Raw genomic sequence first — 27917 nt, 5'->3', positions numbered from 1 at the left:
AGATGGGCATATTTTATACATACGTATGTACATGCATGTATAGCTTTTTTCTAACATTGACACAACAGCACATTCTCATTACGCTGTGATTATCCGTTCTTCGGAGAGGTGTAAATCACAGTTCTTCCATCTGCTCATTGGATACTGCTGTCAGAACTTAACTCCACACTGAAGTGTCTGAAGAGAAGAAGATTAAATAGTTAAATAGTTAATTAATACTCAAACACAGACTAAAACATCTGTAGAAGAAAAACACGATGATGACACATCCTGTAGACAGCACATTGAAGGGACTTACTAGGGCTGTCAATTGATTAAAATCTGATTAATTAATTAGATTAATATTTATAATCACATTTTGTCTATGTTAACTCTGTATTAATCACACTTAATCGCAGATAGAGATCAATTTTTATCTCTAATAAGTAGGGGAAAACAAACTTTGTTGTAAACAATTCAACGTGCAACTACAATGATAATTACATCCAATTTCATGTAAAAAGATATTAATTTCGGAGCAGTATGTAAAACAATACAGTCTTATTAGCATATTAGCTCTTAAACTCGCCCACAAACATTCAGCAAATACAAAATGTGAATGTGTTTTTGTTTATTTGTGTCAGCTCAAAATAACATTTATTTATGATACTACATTCTACATTCAAAATGTTTGAGTAAAAAAGCCCATTTAGGAACATTAAGAATCGGTATACAGATTAAAAGATCGGCTGTGGTGACGTCGAAACAAACAAACAAAGGAAACAATTATTATTCAAGATTTGCCTCAATGCACCATTCCTTCATGAAACGTACAAATGAAAATAGCTAAAACATAGGGCAATAGTCATAATCTGATTAATCAATTAATCAGATTAATATTATAATCACACTCTGTCCATAGTTAACACTGTATTAATCACACTTAATCGCAGATAGAGAAGTTTTTTATCTATAATGGGTAGGGGAAAACAAACTTTGTGGTAAACAATTCGATGTGCAACTACAACAATAATTACATCAAATTTCATGTAAAAAGATATCAAACGGTATGTAAAACAATACAGTCAGCAAGCATATTTTTGTATGTATTTTTCTTATTAGCATATTAGCTCTTAAACTCTCCCACAAACATTCAGCAAATACTTTATTTGTGTCAGCTCAAAATAAGATTTATTTATGATACTACATTCTACATTCAAAATGTTTGTGAGTTAAAAAGCCTAAAACGCCTAAAAAATGTAGGAACATTAAGAATCAGTATGCAGATTAAAAGATCGGCTTCCTTTTAAAGTTGATAATGCCGTTTAAATGTGTGTTTTAGAAAGCTGAATCCTACTGTGTTCAGTTTTTACATTTAAATAAATATTTGTTTAAACTTGAGACCTGGAATATTTGTTATCATTTTTTCATGTAAATTGAGGCAGCAAAAGCAGTATCGGCCTCAAATATCGGCCCAAGCAAAATCGGCCGTCGGCTAAGGGTGAAGGAAAAAAATCGGTATCTGCATCGTCCCAAAAAAAACATATCGGTCGAAAATGGAAGTAGAACTGCTGCTTCTTTGATTTGAGTAATGCAAATTGGATTTATCGGTTGACCCGATAATTATCGTGCACCTCGAATAAAAAGAATGCAGGTATCCGTACCTGGTAATGCACAAGATGAGCACTGTGTGGGGTCTCCATCCGACTCCCCTGCAATGAAGGAACAAATGACACCATTCCAGCTGATACCGCATGTTTCACATCATACATTATTTCTTTTCAGTGGCCTCTTTTTGTTGTAGCGTTTGTTCAACTTTTACCTGTGGTACTGGTAACAGCAACTGGTGTTGGACTTAAATGATCTTCGGCAGCAGAATATTCTGCTTGACAATTCCAGTCCACAGGACGAGTGCTTACTGTCATCAGGGTCATATATGTCTGGATCACATGTCTGGCTTTTTTCAGTGCCTCCTTAGGAGAGCTTTCTGCCATCCTTATCAACCTGGATGGCCTGTCCTAAAAAACAATATTTTTATTCAGTAATACAGTAAACACACACACAATGGATGTGTGAAATAAATGAATGCCTGTACACAATACTGACCTCAAACTCTTCATTTATTTCAGATATACATCCTTGGGAGTAAAGATGGTAGATGGCTTTTTCCAGGGTGTTGACATATCGTCTGTTGTCTGAATTCCTAATATAATGGAAATGTGTTCTCAGAAGCTCAAGTACTTGAGGGAGCGCTGCTTTGATATAACAGATTTGGCTCTGTAACACATAGGAATCACAATCAGGACAACAATATAGAATGATTAACACGATGGTCAAAAGGGCAAAACAGCATTTTGGCAGGATGTATGAAGAAACAGTCTGCACAGTGGACGAGTGTTGAGTACGCAGGCCTCACAGCCAGGAGACCTGAGTTCGATTCCACCCTCGGCCAGCTCTGTGTGGAGTTTGCATGTTCTCCCCGTGCACGCGTGGGTTTTCTCCAGGGACTCCGGCTTCTTCCCACATTCCAAAAACATGCTAGGTTAATTAGCGACTCCAAATTGTCCATAGGTATGAATGTGAGTGTGAATGGTTGTTTGTCTATATGTGCCCTGTGATTGGCTGGCCACCCTGAACCCTGCCTGAAGTCAGCTGGGATAGGCTCCAGCATACCCCCACAAACCTAGTGAGGATAAGCGGCATAGAAACTTACAAGAAAGTTGAAATAGTTAACAGAACTGGAAAATCAGCTGTAATTTAGCAAGAATAAAGTCAAAATATTGAGAAAAAAAATTGGCAATTTGACGAGAATAAACTTGTAATATTATGAAAAAAATAAAGTTCTTCAAAGTTGTAAAATTATGAAAATAGATTTATAGTTTTTTGAAAATTAGGTTGGGGGAAAAAAGTTCTAATATTATGTGAATAAAATCATAATATTACTAAAAGAAAATTTTGAAGAAAGTTGAAATATTTGGAAAATATTTTAAAAATGTAGTTAGACCTATGCGTGGGTTTTCTCCGGGTACTCCGGTTTCCTCCCACATTCCAAAAACATGCTAGGTTAATTAGCCACTCCAAATTGTCCATAGGTATGAATGTGAGTGTGAATGGTTGTTTGTCTATATGTGCCCTGTGATTGGCTGGTGACCAGTCCAGGGTGTACCCCGCCTCTCGCCCAAAGACAGCAGGGATAGGATCCCCCCCCACCCCACCGTGACCCTCGTATTAATGAAATCCTTTTGGAATTTCTCACATTTCTGCATAAAATCACCATTAAATATGATCTGATCTTTGTCAAAATCACACAGATAAAAAAAATCAGTGTCTGCTTTAGCTAAAACCACCCAAACATTTATAGGTTTTCATATTTTAATCAGGATAGCATGCAAACAATGACAGAAGGGGGAGGAATAAGTAACTGAACCATCACATTTAATATTTTGTGGCCCCCCCTTTGGCAGCAATAACTTCAACCAGACACTTCCTGTAGCTGCAGATCATTGAAAATGAATGAATGAATGAATGAATGTATGAAGAAACACGGCAAAACCAATCCTAAATGTTTCAAAATAACCAATGTCAACTGATTGGAAGTATCCTAACAATCTAATTAGGCATTTATGTATTCAATCAATACTAAATATTTAAATCAAATACTCTCCCGCTTAGTTACAGTATTTATAAGTGAGTTATGTTTGTCGTCTTTTTTAACAATGGGTAGCGAAATAAAACCACATGCCCCAATCCCCTGACTGTGTGGCCAACATAGCTCATGAAACAAAAATTAATGATTATTAATTAAATTAACCATTTTATTTTCATTGCAGTTATATGGTCTGGTCTGTGACAAGAAATTAGATAACATGCTATATAGTTCTGTGCTGCAATACCGGGCATTTGCTGCAGAGGGCAGTGGTATCTGCATGTTGGGTTGGAAACGTTCAGAAAGTGAAGGCTTAGTAAAAGTGAGAGTTTGTTTGTGCAGTTTTGCATCTGGCTGCAGAATATTATAAAATAAATAACAGTTAATAAAATAAGATAAAATATATTCATTCATTTTCTACCTCTTTTCCTCACGAGGGTCGCGGGGGGTGCTGGAGCCTATCCCAGCTGTCTTCGGGCGAGAGGCGGGGTACACCCTGGACTGGTGGCCAGCCAATCACAGGGCACATATAGACAAACAACCATTCACACTCACATTCATACCTATGGACAATTTGGAGTCGCTAATTAACCTAGCATGTTTTTGGAATGTGGGAGGAAACCGGAGTACCCGGAGAAAACCCACGCATGCACGGGGAGAACATGCAAACTCCACACAGAGATGGCCGAGGGTGGAATTGAACCCTGGTCTCCTCGCTGTGAGGCTTGCGTGCTAACCACTTGTCCGCCAGTCTTGTGCAGCCAGATAAAATATAGATTTTTCTAGTGTTTTTAGTGTTTTTTTGGTTAAATTTAATTGAAATTTTAATTGAAATGTAAACAGGTTTCACAGTTTGTTCAAGAGTTTTGCACTTACCAGCCACTGTAACAAAACTCATAACAATGCAAAGCAGAAGGAACAAATAATAGTCTTCACATGTTTTTAAAACTCAAATTCATGATTTGGACAGTTAGTCTTGTTCAAAGTGATAATGTATCCAAACACTTACCAAATTCAAATGTTCAGCGAAAGGATATATTATAAAACACCCGTGGTCCAACTGATTGTCAATCTATGGAAGGATAAAAGGAGTTTAGTTTCTTTTTACATCCACAATCTACAAAATCATTTCATAGACATGATAAATTACCTTTGAACTAAATTTGAAACACTTCTATGCTAGGACTACGTTATGCTAGCCATAGCATTTCAGTATGTGGAATCAAACTATGGAATGGATTGAGTAAGGAAATCAAACAATGCACAACGATGAGCCAATTCAAGAAACAATACAAGCAGTTGATGTTTGCTAAATACAAGGATGAAGAGTCTTGAACCAGTCATGATGTGCTATATATATCACTATATTGACACTTACTATGGTACCCATTATGGCATTGGATGCTCATATCACCTTGTACTTCGGTACGGGGCAAAAAATTAAAACATTAAAAATAAAAAAAAATAGACAACCTTAAACTGTATTATGGAAAGCAGGAAGTGAACAAATGTAACAGTTACTGATTGTAAAAGTACCAGATGGAGGGGTAGGATTTAATAAGCTTTGCTTCTTCCTACTCCTTTTGGACATGTGGAACTGGGAACTGATTATGGGATGCACTCAATTGTAATCTGATGCATGTTCAAATGTAATTAAACCATTACTATTAACATTACCTTTTTTAAGTATATGCCATTTCAAATGAAATGCGTAGGGATTTAGATTTTACGCCAATAAAACATCATTAACATAACAGTCATGCATCTGCATGATTTCTAGCAAATGGATTTCCCCACCAGTGGTTTCCCCCCCGCCACCAGAAGTCGATTCCCCCATCAAGCACTCAACCACAAACATGGCAAGTTTCCCCGTCAACACAGATTCGTTTCCTCGTCAAAATTTATATAAATCGAATAGTAGGCTTTTGAGTAATAAGGAACTTTTTTAGTAATACATTAAGTAGGTAAGTAAATTAAGTAATAATAAACCGCCAACTAGTACAAAAGAGCTTAAGAAACAAGTACGAACAAGTTTGTGTCTGATATTTTTATTTTCATCGGTAAGTGGCTTCACCGGTAGTCTGGCAGCTCTCCACATCGTTGTTGGTGCGGATGATGATGATGATACTTTTTAATTTATATACATTTTTGTCTTGTACTCTGACTGGGATGCAACTTGGGAAACATACGTATATGTGTGCTAATGATTGACGGGGAATCGATCACAATCCTCTGAGCGTAACCGTTACTGTGATGTTCCCCACGCTAAAAAGGAGTATGAGGTGTCGAGTGTGCCACACAGATGCATAATCTGATGGAGGAATTAATTAGGATTAGGATTAAGAATCAAGTATACTAGAAAAACTGTTGTTTTTTTGAGTTGATCACTGTTAAATTATATGGAATTGGACAGTGAAAGCGTGGCGGTGGGTCTGGTGGCAACTAGAGATGAGACGGATGCTCGTTATAAACAAGTATCCGTTATGGATAATGCATTTTTGCCAGATATGAGTATGAAACAAGTACATTTCATCATTATCTGTACTCGTGTAGTCAGGTCTTCCGACACCGGCCTGTTATGTATTCCCAGAGTTAAAACACGAACATCTTTCCAGTTTTATGGCCCCTGTTTGTGGAACAGCCTGCCGTCTCAAAACACGCGACCCGCGGGCCAAATGTGGCCCGCAGGACACTAGTTTGAGGCCCCCGCCTTGATATGAAAGTTTAATGTTAGTGCGGCCCGCGCAAGTTTGATATGGATGCTGTATAGTATCATGTACCCAGAAAAAATTATTACGTTTGATTCATGTTCATGTTAAAGGTTAAATAACTGTTAATAGTTATCCTCCCTATCCGTGTGGAAGTGGTAAGTTTTTGGCTTTTTAAATTGAAAGGAAATAACTTGAAGGCTACCGTTTAGGTCGCTAGCGCTCTAGTTTGCGAGTTAGCATGTGTCTCAAGACCCTGCAGTTGCGCAATATGTTGTAAATAAAAAGAGTATAAATGTGACTATAGTCGTGTTTTGTCATGTCTACAGGGCTCTAATAATGCTTTGTTCATTTTAATCTGAAAAAAATAATTTGTCTACCCACCAACTATATGTGGTTTCTTAAGTTTTTATTATTTGCCGTTTTATTATTATTATTATTATTATTATTATTATTATTATCATATTATTTATTTATTACTGATTGATTGTTTTTCTTTATTCTTGATTTATTTATTTATTTTTCATCTTATTTTGCGTAGAAAAATAAAAAATAAGATATTTGAGAACAGTGGAATGTTTTATCAGAGCTTTTCTTGTAGAAAATTGGAACCAAAGCAAAGTTTATTCATTTTTCTGTTTTTAATAAATGCGTTTTTTTTTTTTTTTTAGAAAACCTGATGCGGCCCAGTCTCACCCAGACCCTAGCTCCAGTGGCCCCCAGGTAAATTGAGTTTGAGACCCCTGCTGTAAAGCTTAATAATAAACAATACATAGAGCAACTTCCAATCAATTCATGTTATTTTCAGATTTAAAATAAAGCCCTGCCCATTTTAAATTAAACCACACCCACTTCCTATAGCTACAGATCATTTAGATGGGTGAACAGATACAGATAGAGTACTCCCTCATCTCTAGTGGATACGTACAGCTGGCTATCATCTGCGTAGCTGTGAAAATGTCTGTTTAACTTAAGGAAAATATTGGCCCCAAGACGGAGGAGCCCTGAGGCACACCAGAAAAAAATGGGGAACAGAACGGATTTGAATGATCTGGGTTGAACAAACCGAGTGCGGTCGGAGAGATGGGAACCAGTGGAGGTGTGTGTGACATGCAGTCTGGATAGGATGATGGTGTGTGAAATGGCGTTGAAGGCTGTGGTCAGATCTCAAGGCGATGATGGTGAGAAGACCGCAGTGAGCTGCCAAGCAGCTGTTATAGTTTAACTACACACATATTTCCATAACTTTGATAAACACAATTTTGTGGTTTGGTGGATAAAACCTCAACTTTGGATGTTTGTGTACAAAGCAGGAGTATTTGAATGCAACAAAATACGTCTGATGTGCTTATTGCAATATTTGCAGGGAATCGTGTACAATAATACTTACCAGGCGATTGAGGCTCCGTAGGTGCTCTTGTGTTACCGAGTGCCGGCATGGACCAGGAACACCACCCAATGCCAGGTGAAAGCATAGGATGACAAACAAGCACAGATACTGAGCCTAAGAAAGAAGATCAAAAGACGGAAAATAATAAGTACAATGCACTCCACAAACCATCATACAAAGGTCAAAGTTCAAATGTCACATACCCTTTTTCCCCCTGAATGTTCCGCTCTCTATACAGCACCACTTTTGCATTTTAACTTATAATACGTAAATGTGCATTCTGTGCATTGGTTTCAGCCCCTTGATGCCCCCCCCATAGAACAATGGCAAGAATGGAGTGAGACCTTTTGTCAGTCTTCCATCCTCTTTCAGTGGGTGGAGGCGGGGGCACATCGAGTGCAGAAAAGTGTATCCATCCAGCCGTTTTCTATACCACTTATCCTCATTAGGGTTGCAGGGGTCGAGATTCCCAAGAGGAGATTCGAACCCAGGTCTTACCAATCTCCTGACAGTGTGGCCAACATGCTCACCACTCGCCCACTGTTTAGCCAAGATTGCAATATATTGTCATATGTGTTTTTAAAGTAATGTTAAAATCTCGTCTTGTCTATCTAGCTAGCTAGCCAGCCAGCTAGTATCTCTCTAGCTAGCCAGGCAGCTAGTATATATCTAGCTAGCCAGGCAGCGAGTATCTATCTAGCTAGCCAGCCAGCTAGTATCTATCTAGCTAGCCAGCCAGCTAGTATCTATCTATCCATCCATCTATCCATCCATCCATCCATCCATCCATCCCACTTATCCTCATTAGGGTTGCGGGGGTCGAGATTCCCAAGAGGAGAATCGAACCCAGGCCTTACCGATCTCCTGACTGTGTGGCCAAAATGCTAACCACTCGACCACCGTGCAGCCAAGATTGCAATATATCTATATATCAATATCAATATATCTATCTATCTATCTATATATCAATATCAATACATCTATCTATCTATCTATCTATCTATCTATCTATCTATCTATCTATCTATCTATCTATCTATCTATCTATCTATCTATCTATCTATCTATCTATCTATCTATCTATCTATCTATCTATCTATCTATCTATCTAGCTCGTTAGTATCTAGCTAGATAGCTAGCTAGTATCTAGCTAGATAGCTAGCTCGTTAGTATCTAGCTAGATAGCTAGCTAGTATCTATCTATCTATCTATCTATCTATCTATCTATCTATCTATCTATCTATCTATCTATCTATCTATCTATCTATCTATCTATCTATCTATCTATCTATCTATCTATCTATCTATCTATCTATCTATCTAGCTCGTTAGTATCTAGCTAGATAGCTAGCTAGTATCTATCTATCTATCTAGCTCGTTAGTATCTAGCTATCCAGCTAGCTAGTATCTATCTATCCATCCATCCATCCATCCATCCCGCTTATCTTCATTAGGGTTGCGGGGGTCGAGATTCCCAAGAGGTTATTCAAACCCAGGTCTTACCAATCTCCTGACTGTGTGGCCAACATGCTAACCACTCGAACACCGTGCAGCCAAGATTGCAATATATTGTCATATATGTTTTTAAAGTAATGTTAAAATCTCGTCTTTTGACACCTAGAGTAAATATAGCACCACTTGTGCCCCCACCCCGCCCCACCCCACTCGTCCTTCTTCACGTATTGTCAATCTGCAGGTAAACATACCAAAATGTAACATATTTTAAGCACAACGTCTTGTCTTTCTCCTTTCATTGCCAACTAGCATGCCTGTTCAACAACAACAACAACAAATAGGATATGAATAATTTAACATTTTCTCTGTATTTGTTTTGTTTATTGTTACTCTTTTCTATTTTTCCTTGCTAGTTGCTATTTCTTCTGATGTTTGTCCTTTCCCATTCTGCTATTTTTAATACAAAAAAAAAAATTGTCAGCGTGAAATGTGATATCCTTTTTCATGTCCTGTACGCGCTAGCATGTCTAATCTCTTGTCATTCAGAACAATCTGGTTTATTGTATTTTTTTTTTCTTGTTGCTGCTTTTTGACAGGCCGTAACCATTCTAAAGAACAGCTCTGTATTATTAGCAGCACAGTATGACATCATAACTACGTAAGTACGATGAAATATGAAAAAGACCTTGAAATAGTATTGAGCACACTCAATCATAATTGTTTATTTCACCATTTCTTCCTGTCGCGTGGTACAGACTTTCATGCAAAGAGTTTGATTCCATAAACTTACAACTAATGAATGATGCCGTGTGTGGTCCTACCCACTCTTGCAAGTTATTTTAGTATTTTTTAATTCTATACATACCGAACACTATAATAATAATAATAATAATAATAATAATAATGTTTCTTGCTAAGCTTTAATAACACTAGAAGGAAACACATTTTAATGCAATGTATATATTATATTGTGTTAATTGTGTTAATTACAATTATTATATATGATTATTTTGTGTATTGATTATTAAGTGTTGATAACACTAAGAAAGGAAAACGTTGAGTTCATACTGCTGCTCAGGTATTTTATGACATCTATTGTAGGTCATATTTATGCAGTATAATGGAGGTTTACCACACATACCACACACACTCCTATATCCTCGTACTACGAGGTACATTATTAAAAACAAACAACAACAAAAAACCCTTAAACTGTATTATGGAAAGCAGGAAGTGAACAAATGTAACAGTTACTGATTGTAAAAGTACCAGATGGAGGGGTAGGATTTAATAAGCTTTGCTTCTTCCTACTCCTTTTGGACATGTGGAACTGGGAACTGATTATGGGATGCATTCAATTGTAATCTGATGCATGTTCAAATGAAATAAAACCATTACCATTACTGTATTAGAAAGCAGGCTTTATTCATGGTTAGGAAGCACTTTGGGCGTGTGACCAAAATCATAGTGAAGTGGGTGTGCCTGGAGGCTGGGGATACAGCTAGAATAGGTGCAGATTTTGGAAGATCTTGAAAGTTTTCTGTGCTGGCTATTGGGTGTAACTGCTCTATAAGAGTCCACAACTCAAAATTAGCATAATAGGTGCCCTTTAACTCTACAATCCTTGGTTTAAACACCATATACAGTTTATACTACAGGATACAGGATCCCTGGGGGGGGGGGGCATAACAGTAATTGGACATTTCACCTTTTATACTTTTGTTGTCCATCACTTTTTGCTTGGAAGTGTCTTCTGAAAAGGTATGTATGCACTACCATCCATCAATAGTGGAGTATGTGCACACATGCGCCAGTCAAATTCTCCCAAAAAGAAGACAAAGCGGAAAGTGGAGGCAAATTTATGAAAGCGATTTTGATATAAGTAAATATTTGTTAAGTGCATGGATAAATCAAAAGCCAACCTGTTAAATGGTAATAAGTGGTAACTCATATGCATCATCCAGCTGGAATAGGTGCAGATTATGGAAGATCTTGAAAGTTTTCTGTGCTGGTTATTGGGTGTAGCTGCTCTATAAGAGTCCACAATTCAATACAAAAAAAAATTAGCATAATAGGTGTCCTTTAACTCTATCCAGTCCTGCACATTTAAAGGCAAAGAGAGGCGTTCATTTGATTGGTTAAGATTACACTTGGCTGCGTCACACCTCTGTTTGCCACTTGCACCGGTGGGAGGGACGGAGGCGTGGGTGCGCTGATGATATCTAGCAACATTACATTGTTTCCTTGATTTTTCCAAAATCACTTATATTCTTACATGAATAACTATAACATTAGTTGTACCAGGCATTAAAATGAACAAGAATAATGTATAATAATGTATAATATATATGCCAGCCATTTATTTTTTTAACTAAAAGCTGTTTTTCTCCCTTTTTTTGTTTGAGAACTGACATTTTGCTGAAACTTACCAATGTTCTACTGCTGATTACACTTAAGAACAGAAAATAGCTGATGAAAGATGAGAGTCTAATCTTTTTTGGTATACCGCCGGAACACAATATTTTGCATGCTTTCAAAAATCTGTCAAAAACATCTAAAAAGGCCAGTACTGAGAGAGACGATTGTTGAAAATTGGATGGGATTGAACAATTTAAACCACAACACACAAACAGTGTTTTGAGGACAAGGCATAATTAGCATCACAACAACAATAGAACAAAATTGTTCATTGAAAGTGAGTGTCATGTTAGTGAATGTCATATCCAAAAACAATCTCCGAACTAACCGCATTGTTTGCATGTAGAACAAAATCTCAATTTGGTACAAAAAAATCACATTTGGACTTCAAAGGCGAAAGACTGGATGGATAATTCTAGCAAACAAAAATGCAGGGAATGTTGAATAGGAGTCAAACATGCTAGCATTGATTGGCATAGCCTGTGTCGAGTTGTCGAGGTTTTACAGACTAGTGTTGATTTTCGCGGCAATACGGGACAAAGTGACATTTATACTCTTTTTATACTCTTTTTATTTACAACATATTGCGCAACTGCAGGGTCTTGAGACACATGCTAACTCGCAAACTAGAGAGCTAGCGATCTAAACGGTAGCCTTCAAGTTATTTCCTTTCAACTTAAATAGCCAAAAACTTACCACTTCCACACGGATAGGGAGGATAACTATTAACAGTTATTTAACCTTTAACATGAACATGAATCAAACGTAATAATTTTTTCTGGGTACATGATACCATACTGCATTCATATCACTAATATTAAACTGGGAGTGTTTGCCGTTGCAAGACCATCAGTTTATACTTGTAAATATTCTGTATTTCACTAGACAGTAATAAATAGACAATAACCACATATGATAAAAGTAGTGTTTGCCTCTCATGAGCTTTAAGTTGCTAAAAGTATTTCAAACATGCAGTATAATTCAATGCGTGACGGCAATTTAATCCACAATAGGTACAAATTTGATTTAATGAATTAAGAATTGAATTCCCATATACAGTAAACCTCGGATATATCGGATTCAATTGTTCCCACTGGTTTTGTCCGATATAAGCGAAATCCGTTGTACATGCGTATACCGCAAAATGTCCGTTTTATGCATATATTGGATTTATATTCGGTATATGCGTAAATCGGATTTTATCCGTTATAAAAAGGCACTTCCTTGACTATGTTTCCAATGCACCTGGACGCGCAGGCAACGCTGCAAACGCTGCAAATGCTGCAAATGACGTCGTATAGCGGCCTGTCATGATTCGGCGAATCGGAGCGCCACGATGCGGCCATCCGATATATGCAGGGAAATTTAATGGAAATGCATTGGAACGGGACTGGAGATTTTGTCCGAAATAGGCGAAATCCGTTATAAAAAATCCGATATATGCAATGAATTTTTATTGGAAATGCATTACAGAAAAATTGGTTCTTTTTTATCTGTCCATTGTGAGCGAATTTCCGATATATCCGAGTCCGATATATCCGAGGTTTACTGTACAAGAAACTTTTGACATGTCATCAATGAATGCATTAAATATAATTCACTGTGTAGTGTAATGATTATTTGTAAATACTGAGCATGCTAATATATTTATTTTAGCGTATGAATGAAAGTTTTAGTCTTGTGCAGCCTTTGCGTCGCAGTTTAAATAAAGTCGTACATGTATTGTAAACACTCCACATGCAGCCAACGTTTTTTTTTTTTTTTTTTTTACTACCGAAGAGTAGCACAACTCATTGGTGTGCAGTCAGGGCCTGCAAAGCCTTCTCTGCTGGCCCACCAAGCACTGACCTCCATTTACAACTGAAATTTTGACACATGCTCCGTAAGAGTTCCAGGCCACCTTATGAACATGTTTAGCTCTGGGGGGGGGGTTAGTGTGATGACGGTGAAATACTTTCCCACACAAACGTTCCTTCTTGTCACAATGACAGGAGGAAATCAAACACATATGCATGTCAATATATCGTGCCCAGCTAAATTACCGAGTGTGTCTTTATTTATCGTGCAGTTAATTGGTTTATTGATGATTGTGACAAGACTATTGGTCACATTAACTCCAGTCTTTGCTGTCACTCATATATATTTTCTCGAGAGGCACAAAATCATCCACAGCCCTGCATTATTACACCATTCTGTTATTCATGTGACATACAGTACACACAGACACATGTTCTACATTTTAGTAAAGTCGTGTCTGTCAATGATTAAACATGAAGAGACCCACATTAGTGTTGAAAAAAAATATCCCGGTTTGTCTCAACAGCTCTTAAGAACAATAGTGTAAAGTAACAGAAATTTGTTTTTTCTGTCAAAATCAATAAAAATCAGTCATCTTGACTTCAAAGTGAGCAAGTATAGTTTATGCTTGGATGTGACACCGTGCATGAATACTGAGTAATATAATGAGAGTATACGGCGAGATTTATGCAAGCACTCAAACAACATACCAACTGAAGGCAAAATAAACAAAAATGGTTTGGCTACGAGGCTGCAGTGATGACTTTACTCATCCTTTACTTGACAAGACCGAGGAAGGGTTGGCATAAGCCAGGGGTCTCAAACTCAATTTACCTGGGGGCCACTGGAGCTAGGGTCTGGGTGAGACTGGGCCGCATCAGTTTTTTAAAAAAAAAACAAAAAACGCATTTATTAAAAACAGAAAAATATACAAACTTTTTCAGTGCTTTGCTTCCGATTTTCTACAATAAAAGCTCTGATAAAACAAATATCTTAATTTTTATTTTTCTGCACAAAATAAGATGAAAAATAAAGAATAAAGAAAATCAATCAATCAGTAATAAATAAATATAATAATAATAATAAAAACTTAAGAAACCACATATAGTTGGTGGGTAGACAAATTATTTTTTTTCAGATTAAAATGAACAAAGCATTATTAGAGCCCTGTAGACATGACAAAACACGACTATAGTCACATTTATACTCTTTTTATTTACAACATATTCTTGAGACACATGCTAACTCGCAAACTAGAGAGCTAGCAACCTAAACGGTAGCCTTCAAGTTATTTCCTTTCAACTTAAATAGCCAAAAACTTACCACTTCCACACAGATAGGGAGGATAACTATTAACAGTTATTTAACCTTTAACATGAACATGAATCAAACGTAATAATTTTTTCTGGGTACATGATACCATACAGCATCCATATCAAACTTGCGCGGGCCGCACTAACATTAAACTTTCATATCAAGGCGGGGGCCTCAAACTAGTGTCATACGGGCCACATTTGGCCCACGGGCCACCTGTTTGAAACCCCTGGATTAAGTGATCAAGTACCAAAATCTCTTCTGACAGAAATAATTTGAAAAAATTTTGGTGCTGTGAAAACTGTGGAAAAAAAAACAGTATTTCTTGCAAATATATCTTGCAATATTATTACAAAATGATTCAACAATTTGGTGTATTTTAAAGAAATAACGTCAGCAGCAACACCTACAGACATGGCTGACTATAATTCCACAGAAAATGTATCATGCAAAATGACATTTATTCTGAAATAAAGACATGCAAAACTACAAAAAAGTCAAACCAATGAGCGCAAATGCAATCAATTTCATGAACTTCAAATACGCATTAATTCCATACCGAGTATTTGCCCTTCTATACAGCTGCAAATGTTGACAGGCATGATTCACTCCCAAGCGAGCACATTTAAGGAGCATAGAAGGTCAGTTGGATGTGGTTGTTAAACAGTCACGACTTCTTGATTTGATTAGTGTGATGCAGCGCGTCAAAGGGTCAATCTATTGTTCTCATATCATTTTTTTTCCACATACAAATCAAATAGAATGTGACCTTGAAGACTGAATTATGCGTCAGGGTCGCTTTTCTGATAGCGTCTCAATCCATCTTTGGCAGGACCAAACGCGTGACTTTGAAATTCTCCACCAAAGCTACTTTCTTTGACTGTTTAATGACAGTTTTAGTTCTGAACAATGGCCATGGTGATATTATCAGAGCTGGAAATAATCAATGTGGAACGGCAGTCACAGTTATTGTACATGTTCGTTTGAAACTGCTTATATTTACGTAAATCATATTTATACTCTTCAAGTTGCACCATTGTTTTTGTTTTGCTGGACTTTGCACGGAATGGAAAAACTGGAAACAATGTACTAAAAAAAAAAAAAAGCACAGCTCTGTGCCACATTGTTGTTAATGCAAAGTTACTAATTATTTTTGGTGCATGTCAAGCACCGCTAATTCAGGCATGAGTTAGCATGCAGACCAAATTTGTTCACTTCCTGCTTTCCATAATACAGTTTTTTTTTTTTTTAATAATGTACCTCGTAGCGAAGTACAAGGTGATATGAGCATCCAATGCCATAATGGGTACCATAGTAAGTGTCAATATAGTGATATATATAGCACATCATGACTGGTTCAAGACTCTTCATCCTTGTATTTAGCAAACATCAACTGCTTGTATTGTTTCTTGAATTGGCTCATCGTTGTGCATTGTTTGATTTCCTTACTCAATCCATTCCATAGTTTGATTCCACATACTGAAATGCTATGGCTAGCATAACGTAGTCCTAGCATAGAAGTGTTTCAAATGTACTTCTTCCCTGAGATCATATTTCTCCTCTCTTGTAGAGAAGTATTGGATGACATTTTTAGCTAATTGCTTATTTTTAGCATTATGCATTATTTTAGCTGTTTGAAGATGAACTACTATATCAGCAAGTTGAAGTATTTGTGATTTTAGAAATAAGGAGTTAGTATGTTCTCTGTAGGCGGCATTATGAATTATCCTTACTGACCTTTTTTTGCAGTACATTTTGTGAAGATTGCTTTTATAGTTATTAGCCCATATTTACACACAAGATATAGTAGAACCAGAGAGCAATAAAGAATGTGGAATTTTTGCATGGATGTGTGTGTGCGTGTGCAGCTAGGGGACCAGGGTTCAATTCCACGCTCGGCCATCTCTTTGTGGAGTTTGCATGTTCTCCCCGTGCATGCGTGGGTTTTCTCCGGGTACTCCGGTTTCCTCCCACATTCCAAAAACATGCTAGGTTAATTGGCGTATCTAAATCGTCCATAGGTATGAATGTGAGTGTGAATGGTTGTTTGTCTATATGTGCCCTGTGATTGGCTGGCGACCAGTCCAGGGTGTACCCCGCCTCTCGCCCAAGGACAGCTGGGATAGGCTCCAGCACCCCCGCGACCCTTGTGAGGAAAAGCGGTAGAAAATGAATGAATGAACATATTTCGAGGATTTTGTCTTCTGTTTTCTTTGTTGTTGTATATTCCAGGGCTCGACAATAACGATGTACCGATGGCCCGGGGCAAGTTAAAACAAAATTGGGGCAAGTAAATCCAATCATTAATATTCCCGTCGGGCAATTACACTTTGGCATGCCATACTGCAAAGAGTTTTTTTTAAAGCGGTTCTTGTTGGGTGTTGGTAAAACACGGACTGCGTAATTCCGGTGGTAATTTGCAAACCAATCCTTGCAAATCTTGAAATGGACCAATCAGAATCGTTTATTTAGACTGCGGTCCGCAGTCCACAGTCTACGTTTTACTCACACCCGTTCTTGTTCGCGATCAACCAATGAGCGATGGTTTGACTAGGAAAACATCTATCATGGCGTCCCTGCCAACATGGTCTAATTCTTCAACAACTTGTGAAGGAAAACATCAAAAAGTGATGAACCAGTGCCTCCTAAACAAGTATTTTATTAGCGGCAGCAAATCAAATGATGGCACAGGTGAGTGAATCACATTGCTGTGACAATTTGAAGTGGTCACAATGAAACACCACCCATTAGATCCAATACCAAGTGCTGATTTTGCACAAGCTACAAAACCTAGCGCTTCCATTTCTCTGTGGATTTTTCCTCACCTTTGCTTCACAAATTATTGTTTGACCATTGAGCATTTTTTTTCTGCATTAAAAACACTTTACGAGTACACAAATATGAAATATCTGAGAACATCCTTGATGAACCAGCATGCTGCCATGTTGTATACATCATATGAAAATGACATGCAGTATCTTTTCCAAAGGGAGTTGTGTTATTTTAGTTTAAAAAATCTAAACAATTTTACTTCCTAAGGGTGGAGTAACTCTGGGACAATCGCTCTGTATGCTTAACCCCTGTTCCCCTGAGCCCCCGCCCCCGCTTGCTCGTACTCCTGCTCATGCTGCAGTCATCCATGACCAAACACACTTCCATATGTCATCACTTTGTGATATGACACGGCATTTATAACAACTTGCCTGACTCCACAAAGTATTGTAGCAGCTGCAATCCTTTAGTTTTTGCATGAGAATACAACACTGTATCATTTGCATAAAAGTGTATTTTGGTAGGTGAACTTAGATCTGGATGAGGCCCACCTTGACACTCTATGCCAGGGGTGCTCACACTTTTTCAGCATGCGAGCTACTTTTAAAATGACCGAGTCAAAATGATCTACCCACTACAAAAATGCAAAACATCTATTTATTTTCAAATGTATTGAGGATTATTTGTACGTACAATGTATGTTGATGTACCTTACATAACCAAATGAGCCAATATTGCAAAACACACATAATTAACTATTAACATTTTTTGTAATTACCTTTTAGTTTACTTTGATGACTTGCACTGAATTGAACCAGCCAGGGATGCATAGTCCGGACAGTAGCTGCTGATAGCCAGCCTCAAGCACACTTCCAAATGTTTATCAGTCATGGATAATATCCGTATCATAATATCCGTATAATATTCCATATCCGTATGGAAGTGATATGTTTTTGCCTTTTTACTTGGTCCAGCTCCTTCACTCATTTTAGTGACCATAAACTTTAGCGAGGGCTTAAAATCTGACGCAATTCGCCGACTAGCTTAGCACTTTGCATCGCTGTTTACGCATGAGCGGTGACCTAAAGGTCAAAATTCAGTTGTCATCTGAATGGCTGCCCTGTATATCAATCAAGTGACGGCATTGATGCGAGGATGATTTTTTTTTAATGTCACGCCGCGATCGACCAGCGATCGACCAGTACCACCTCCGCGATCGACCGGTAGATCGCGATCGACTTAATGAGCACCCCTGCTCTATGCTATGTTACATTAACGCTCAGTTTGGACTCTTTTGGGATAATTATCAGACTGTGCTTCCGGAATAACAAACAAAAAACAGACTGTATATATACGTGTATATATATATATATATATATTTATACGGTATATTTTTTATTTTCATTTTTAATAGCACTTACTTCACCAAAACAAATTCCTAGTATGTGTTTGATCATACCTGGCAATAAACAATTTCTGATTCTGATGCCCGAGTGGGGAATCGAACCCCCAGTCTCCTAGCTGTGTGGCTTTTTGTGGCCGTAAACAAGATTGATTAAAATGATAACAATTTTTCATTACAAAGATATTTCAAGAAAACAACCTGACCGGGTCATTTTTGACCCACTTATGGAAGGTTGGGGTAGTAACACAAAAACTACATTTTTTAAAAATGTATAAAAGATAAGTTAAAAATGTGAATGGCATGATATTAAAAACATGTTTTTTGAGGAATACCTGGAATATGAAATGATAAAAATTTTCATTACGAAGATATTTCAAGAAAACAACCTGACCGGGTCATTTTTGACCCACTTATGGAAGGTTGGGGTAGTAACACAAAAACAAAAAATTCTTAAAATGTATAAAAGGTAAGTTAAAAATGTGAAAGGCATGATATCAAAAACATGTTTTTTGAGGAATACCTGGAATATGAAATGATAACAATTTTTGAATTGGAATTTTTGGAATATGAAATGATAACACAAAACCACAAATGTCTTAAAATGTATAAAAGGTAAGTTAAAAATGTGAATGGCATGATATTAAAAACATGTTTTTTGAGGAATACCTGGAATATGAAATGATAAAAAAAAAAATCATTACGAAGATATTTCAAGAAAACAACCTGACCGGGTCATTTTTGACCCACTTATGGAAGGTTGGGGTAGTAACACAAAAACTAAAATTTCTTAAAATGTATGAAAGGTAAGTTAAAAATGTGAACGGCATGATATCAAAAACATGTTTTTTGAGGAATACATGGAATATGAAATGATAAAAAAAAAAATCATTACGAAGATATTTCAAGAAAACAACCTGACCGGGTCATTTTTGACCCACTTATGGAAGGTTGGGGTAGTAGCACAAAACCAAAAAATTCTTAAAATATATAAAAGGTAAGTTAAAAATGTGAAAGGCATGATATCAAAAACATGTTTTTTGAGGAATACCTGGAATATGAAATGATAACAATTTTTGAATTGGAATTTTTGGAATATGAAATGATAACACAAAACCACAAATGTCTTAAAATGTATAAAAGGTAAGTTAAAAATGTGAACGGCATGATATTAAAAACATGTTTTTTGAGGAATACCTGGAATATGAAATGATAAAAAATTTAGTCATGTATAAATGGCACAGCAATGTGCTTTAGAATCTTGTTACAGTATCTCTACACATTCAAAATGCCATCAATAAAATGCACCTGTGCTAATTGCATTAGCCCACCAACACCATAGACCACTTCATCCACAACGTCAAAAACTCCTAACCCCAGATCAGACCACCAAATGGTTCAAGTGAGCCTTACTCCACACGAGTTAGTCCTAGTTCAAAAATGACCTTGCACAGTTTCTTCATTCACCAAAATAGCAATGCTACACAAGTATTCCTATTTGGTAGTGGATTCTAATTATAATATAATTGTAAATAGAAATGCAAAACAAAGAAACAACAACAAAGAAGCCATCAATTTACTGAAAGCTGCATTTAATTCAAACAGGCTGTTCAACATATGACTATAGACACAAACGTGCCAAATATGTTGGGGTCCTGGTAGGACAAACCACAGGAAGTGGTTGACTCAACAGAAGGTCGAACCCTGTTGTGACTTCAGTTCCACACTTATAAACGTCTACTGGATCATCTACCATGTGCAGTGGTGGTACCCCCTAAACTAAGGGTGGGCTACAGCAGATCACAGTGGCAGTTTGTGTATCACGGGTGGTCAACACATGATCAGACATTTTGATGAGCTTCTTGGGTATCGCGGAATCGATCAGGAATCTGATTGATTCTGAGCTGGTTCATAATACAGTGAGGGGCATAAATATTTACACCAGGGGTCTCAAACACGCGGCCCGCGGGCCAAATGTGGCCCGCAGGACACTAGTTTGAGGCCCCCGCCTTGATATGAAAGTTTAATGTTAGTGCGGCCCGCGCAAGTTTGATATGGATGCTGTATGGTATCATGTACCCAGAAAAAATTATTACGTTTGATTCATGTTCATGTTAAAGGTTAAATAACTGTTAATAGTTATCCTCCCTATCCGTGTGGAAGTGGTAAGTTTTTGGCTATTTAAGTTGAAAGGAAATAACTTGAAGGCTACCGTTTAAGTCGCTGGCTCTCTAGTTTGCGAGTTAGCATGTGTCTCAAGACCCTGCAGTTGCGCAATATGTTGTAAATAAAAAGAGTATAAATGTGACTATAGTCGTGTTTTGCCATGTCTACAGGGCTCTAATAATGCTTTGTTCATTTTAATCTGAAAAAAATCATTTGTCTACCCACCAACTATATGTGGTTTCTTAAGTTTTTATTATTTGCCGTTTTATTATTATTATTATTATATTTATTTATTTATTACTGATTGATTGATTTTCTTTATTCTTGATTTGTTTATTTATTTTTCATCTTATTTTGTGTAGAAAAATAAAAATTAAGATATTTGAGAACAGTGGAATGTTTTATCAGAGCTTTTATTGTAGAAAATTGGAACCAAAGCACTGAAAAAGTTTGTATATTTTTCTGTTTTTAATAAATGCATTTTTTTTTTTTTTGAAAAACCTGATGTGGCCCAGTCTCACCCTGACCCCCTCCAGTGGCCCCCAGGTAAATTGAGTTTGAGACCTCTGATTTTGCAAGTGTTCCCACTTGAGCTCTGAAATGTTCATCATAGATGCACTTCCACTCTTAGAGACATCTAAAAAAAAATCAAAAATGTAAATTCCCATAATTCATAAGTATTTGCACCCTCAGTGGTAATATTTAGTGCAGAAGCCGTTATTTGCAGTTACTGAGGTCAAACATTTCTTGTAGTTCCTCACCAGGTTCGCGCATACAGCAACAGGGATTTTGTCCCACTCTACACAAATCATCTCTAGATCTGTCAGGTTTGGGGCTGTCGCTGAGCAACACAAAGTTTCAGCTCCCTCCAAAGATTTTCTATTGGATTTAGGTCTGGAAGACTGGCTAAGCCACTCCAGACCCTTCTTACGTAGCCTCTCCTTGGTCATCTTGGATGTGTGCTTGGGATCATTGTCATGTTGGACGATCCAGCCACGATTCATCTCTGCTCTGGCTGAGGGAAGGAGGTTGTTGCCCAAAATCTGACAATATATGGCCCCCGTTTATCCTGTTTTTGATACAGTAGATCGTCCTGTCCCCTTTGCTGAAAAGCACGGCCAAAGCGTGATGTTTCCACCCCCATTCTTGGGATGCAACTCAGCCTTCTTTTTACTCCGAGTGGCATTTGAACCAAAAAAGCTACATTTTTACCTCATCACATGACATTCTCCCATGATCCCTCTGGATCATTCAGATGGTCCCTGGCAAACTTTACACGAGCCCACATGTGCTGACTTCAACAGGGGAACCTTCTATGCCAGGGGTCTCAAACTCAATTTACTTGGGGGCCACTGGAGCTAGGGTCTGGGTGAGACTGGGCCGCATCAGGTTTTCCAAAAAAAAAAAAAAAAAAAGAATTAAAATTTAATTAAAACAGAAAAATGAATAAACTTTGCTTTGGTTTTGATTTTCTACAATAAAAGCTCTGATAAAACATTCCACTGTTCTCAAATATCTTACTTTTTATTTTTCTACACAAAATAAGATGAAAAATAAATAAACACATCAAGAATAAAGAAAATCAATCAATCAGTAATAAATAAATATAATAATAATAATAATAAAAGGGCAAATAATAAAAACTTAAGAAACCACATATAGTTGGTGGGTAGACAAATGATTTTTTTCAGATTAAAATGAACAAAGCATTATTAGAGCCCTGTAGACATGACAAAACATGACTATAGTCACATTTATACTCTTTTTATTTACAACATATTGCGCAACTGCAGGGTCTTGAGACACATGCTAACTCGCAAACTAGAGAGCTAGCGACCTAAACAGTAGCTTTCAAGTTATTTCCTTTAAACTTAAATACCCAAAAACTTACCACTTCCACACGGATAGGGAGGATAACTATTAACAGTTATTTAACCTTTAACATGAACATTAATCAAACGTAATAATTTTTTCTGGGTACATGATACCATACAGCATCCATATCAAACTTGTGCGGGCCGCACTAACATTAAACTTTCATATCAAGGCAGGGGCCTCAAACTAGTGTCCTGCGGGCCACATTTGGCCCGCGGGCCACGTGTTTGAGACCACTGTTCTATGCAATGCATGGTTTTAAACCGTAGTGTTATGCCGTAGGGTTCTACTGACACTAGACTTTGAAACTGTGGTTCCGGTTCTCTTCAGGTCATTGACCAGCTCTTGCCATGTCATTCTGGGCTGATTTATCACTTTTCTAATCATGAGTGATGCCCCACCAGCAGACATCTTACATGGATCCCCAGTCCGGGGCCTTTTCCATTTTCTAACAATTACAGCAACTGTTGATTTATTCTCATCAAGCTGCTTTCCAATTGTTCCATAGTCTTTTCCAGCTTTATGGAGCTCGACTATTTTGTCTCTGGTGTCTTTGGAAATCTCTCTTGTCTTGCCCATGGTAGCAGTTAAATTATGACTGACTGTAGGGGTGCACAGGTAACATTAATTAGCTTAAAGGGGGGGGTAGGTGGGTGGTTACTCGTGGACTTTTTTTTTTTTTAGGGTGGACTGAGAGCTCTTTGAGACCCAAAATTATTGCTGATTCTGAAGGATGCAAAAAACATGGGAATTTACAAATAAATCATTAAAAGAATCATACAATGTGATTTTTGGATTATTTTTTTTAGATTATGTCTCTAAAAGTGGAAATGCAATCATGCAATTCAGATCTTTTCCTATTTTCTAAGTGGGAGAACTTGCAAAATCACAAGGGGTGTAAATATTTAGGAACTTCACTGTATATACATTTTGATGAGTTGAATTTACTCCCACCATTTGGTTCCTGAAGAATTAATAACGAAAAGTGTTAGTAGCCCCACAGTTTGAGAACCACTGGTTTACACATTTTGGCTAAATACATGAGGCTAAATTTGTTGATGTGAAATTGATCTTTTCTCAAAAAGCCTTTTTTTTGTTGAGAACTGATATTCTGCTGAAACTTACCTAATTTTTGCTGATTACTAAAGAACTGGAAAAAAAAAATTCTGATGAAAGATGAGTAATCTTTCTTTTGGTATACACCATGTCTATATAGCCCAAGAAGACAATATTCAAACAGTCAAAAAAGGCCTGTAAATAACATTTTTCAGTTCATTTGGAGCTGGTAATACGACAAAAATATACTGTATAAAATAAAATACTGTAAAAATTGCCATATTGCAAACATAGTTGCAAAATTGTGCTTCATCGTGATTAGGGCTGTCAATCGATTAAAATATTTGATCATCATTAATCGCATTTTGTCCACAGTTAACTCACAATCACATTTAATCGCAGATGGAAGTTTTTTTTATCTATAATAAGTAGGGAAAATATCGATGTCGATGTGCAAATACAATAATAATTACATCAAATTTTATGTCAAGGGATATCAATTTGGGAACTTTGGGTTATTATTTAAAAAAAATACAGTCAGCAAGCATATTTTTGTATTACTATTTTTCTTTATTATTAGCATATTAGCTCTTAAACTCACCCACAAACGTTCAGAAAATACAAAATGTCAGCTCAAAATAAGATTTGTTTATTTATGATACTGGTTTTTACAATAACTATTTCCACAGTTTTTGAATGTTTAATGAGATTTGTCCAACTTTGTCCAACTTCATTGAACGCACCGATGCAACGAGGGCTGTATGGATGTATTTGGATTCTTTCACCTCGTACTCGCTCCCGAATGCTGATACTATGTGGGAACCCATAAAGGTAAGATTTGATGACTTTGAGTGCTAATGTGCATCATTGTTGTAGTTCAATGCTAAACGGCTAACGCTAGCAAAACACTGGACTTCAGCCACGGTCATGAGAGAGAATAAGCGGTAGAAAATGAATTAATAAATGAATTATTCGGTTGAGCTGGTTTCATAATTATACCTTTTGAGTATTAAGTTGGTGTGTGATGAGTTTAGTGTTCTTTGTAAGAACACTAACACATTCCAAAAACATGCTAGTTTAATTGGCGACTCCAAATTGTCCATAGGTATGAATGTGAGTGTGAATGGTTGTTTGTCTATATGTGCCCTGTGATTGGCTGGCCACCAGTCCAGGGTGTACCCCGCCTCTTGCCCGAAGACAGCTGGGATAGGCTCCAGCACCCCTGCGACCCTCGTGAGAATAAGCGGTAGAAAATGAATGAATGAATGATTCGGGTGAGCTGGTTTCATAATTATACCTTTTGAGTGTTAAGTTGGTGTGTGATGAGTTTAGTGTTCTTTGTAAGAACACTAACACATTCCAAAAATATGCTAGGTTAATTGGCCACTCCAAATTGTCCATAGGTATGAATGTGAGTGTGAATGGTTGTTTGCGACCCTCGTGAGGATAAGCGGTAGAAAATGAATGAATGAATGAATGTTCATATCTCCAATAAGGATTATAAATGATGGGCAATATTAAACCAAAAAAGTGCAGGGAAACAATATCAAATATGTGTCTCCAAAAACAAGTTGAAATCAACGCATACCATTGAATCTATGCATACGTGTTGCATGCTAATATGTCTAACAGCATACCTCACAAGTGTCATTTCAAAGGCAACGACACAATCAACAGTGTTCAATCTATCTGAATGAAATACTTCATTTGTGTTCAAGAAACACTTTCACCATGTTTAAATGTGTTAACCCCGCTGGCAATATCCCTTGTTAGCTAACAATATGTGGGTTTTATCATTTCTTGGAAAACGTGGCATGTGATATTTCCCGAGCTGGAGGCTCAATTTTTTTTTCTTAAACCCCCATTTAAGTAGCACAAAAAGACCACATGAGATTAGATGTCTCATCAAAGTCATACTTGCATTACGTGAGAACAAAAAAAACACAAAGAACAAGCCAAAAAACATAAGTGGTAATAAGACCAAATGGAGTACATGAGGTAATAAATTAAAGGATGTTAAATCAAGACTTGGTGACAAGTGAGACTTATGTGCGTGGCAAGAATTTTTTTTTTTGTTCTTCATATTTTCAGACAACTGGGGGGAAAAAACTTTTCATTTTTTGCTGCTCCCTTCTTGGAATTTCTTGGAACCTAAAATTGATGTCTCTGATCCGCTTTAATTGTATTAAAATTCTCAAAACTGAGGAACTCGAAAGCATCGCACACTGTCACTGTTATTAAATCAGATGTTACAATTCTTATATATAATTTTGTATAACTGTTTTTATTTGTAATTCTATTGCCTTTTGGCCAGGCTGATGTTATATCTAAGCTTAAAGGTTTCATTAAAAAAAAGATGAGATACTGGCAACATAAATTAATAATGACTCATCAAAAATGTCATTATGATATAAGAAGGTGACTTCAAATGTGTGTATATATCTTTAAGAAAATCAGAATCAATACAGCATGGTGTACTTTTAGTCAGACACCGTGCTGGGGGAAGTGATTGAGCTGAATTTGATCTGAGTTAAAAATGTGAATGGCATGATATCAAAAACATGTTTTTTTAGGAATACCTGGAATATGAAATGATAAAAATTGTTTTCGTTACGAAGCTATTTCACGAAAACAACCTGACCGGGCCATTTTTGACACACTTAACCAAAAATGTCTTAAAATGTATAAAAGGTAAGTTAAAAATGTGAACGGCATGATATCAAAAACATGTTTTTTGAGGAATACCTGAATATGAAATGATAAAAATTTTTCATAACGAAGATATTTCAGGAAAACAACCTGACCGGATCATTTTTGACCCACTTATGGAAGGTTGGGGTAGTAACACAAAAATAAAAATTTCTTAAAATTTCTTAAAATTTCTTAAAATTTCTTAAAATTTCTTAAAATTTCTTAAAATTTCTTAAAATTTCTTAATTTTTTTTAAAATTTCTTAAAATTTCTTAAAATTTCTTAAAATTTCTTAATTTTTTTTAAAATTTCTTAAAATTTCTAAATGGTAAGTTAAAATGTGAATGGCATGATATTAAAAAAAAAATATTTAGGAATTCTCAAAGTATGAAATGATGAAAACATTTTCATTACAAAGATATTTCAAGAAAACAACCTGACTGGGTCATTTTTGACCCACTTATGGAAGGTTGGGGTAGTAACACAAAAACAAAAATGTCTTAAAATGTATAAAAGGTAAGTTAAAAATGTGAACGGCATTATATCAAAAACATGTTTTTTGAGGAATACATGGAATATGAAATGATAAAAATTTTTTCATTACGAAGATATTTCACGAAAACAACCTGACCGGGTCATTTTTGACCCACTTATGGAAGGTTGGGGTAGTAACACAAAACCAAAAATGTCTTAAAATTTCTTAAAATGTATAAAAGGTAAGTTAAAATGTGAATGGCATGATATTAAAAACATGTTTGTTTGTTTTTTAGGAATACCAGCAATATGAAATGATAAAAAAATTTCATTACGAAGATATTTCACGAAAACAACCTGAACGGGTCATTTTTGACCCACTTATGGAAGGTTGGGGTAGTAACACAAAACCAAAAATGTCTTAAAAATGACTTCAAATATATGTATATATATTTAAGAAAATCAGAATCCAGTATCCATCAGAATACAGTATGGAGTACTTTTAGTCAGACACCCTGCTGGGGAAAGTGATTAATCTGACTCTTACCTTGGTTATATAGTCTAGCGCGTATGTGTTCATCTGGATGAGGAAAAAAGGCAAACAGGTTTCAGCGTCATTTGCCCAACGATGCGGCCCTGGATGATGTCAAGTCCTGCAGAATCCTACTCCAGATCCTTGTATGTTGCGTCACTGAGCGAGTATGTCTCACTGTGACCTGGAGAGACTGAGCGCTGCCGCTTTTTTCCATCTCTATCCGTCCACAGAGACAAAAG

At 36.7% G+C, this 27917-nt stretch overlaps 1 protein-coding gene across 2 annotated transcripts; it reads right to left on the bottom strand.

Moving 5' to 3' along the window:
• Positions 1 to 11: 11 nt before the first annotated feature.
• LOC131106527 (uncharacterized) lies at positions 12 to 27886 on the bottom strand. 2 transcript variants are annotated; one of them, XM_058055689.1, is made up of 7 exons: positions 27691 to 27886; positions 7724 to 7837; positions 4635 to 4697; positions 2086 to 2256; positions 1802 to 1997; positions 1644 to 1691; positions 12 to 177 (listed from the first exon to the last, which is right to left on the bottom strand). In XM_058055689.1, exons 1-7 carry the CDS (start codon positions 27721 to 27723, stop codon positions 158 to 160), a joined length of 645 nt encoding a protein of 214 aa, XP_057911672.1. In that variant the 5' UTR covers positions 27724 to 27886; the 3' UTR covers positions 12 to 157. The 2 variants fall into 2 exon arrangements, with proteins under 2 accessions (XP_057911672.1, XP_057911671.1); XM_058055688.1 differs by lacking the exon at positions 12 to 177 and having other exon boundaries at positions 1485 to 1691.
• Between the last annotated feature and the right edge of the window lie 31 nt (positions 27887 to 27917).

This window comes from Doryrhamphus excisus, chromosome 18, assembly GCF_030265055.1.
Source record: "Doryrhamphus excisus isolate RoL2022-K1 chromosome 18, RoL_Dexc_1.0, whole genome shotgun sequence".
NCBI classification, from domain to species: Eukaryota; Metazoa; Chordata; class Actinopteri; order Syngnathiformes; family Syngnathidae; genus Doryrhamphus; species Doryrhamphus excisus.
Note: the sequence above shows the minus strand (reverse complement) of the source record. Positions and strands in the feature narration are given on the sequence as shown.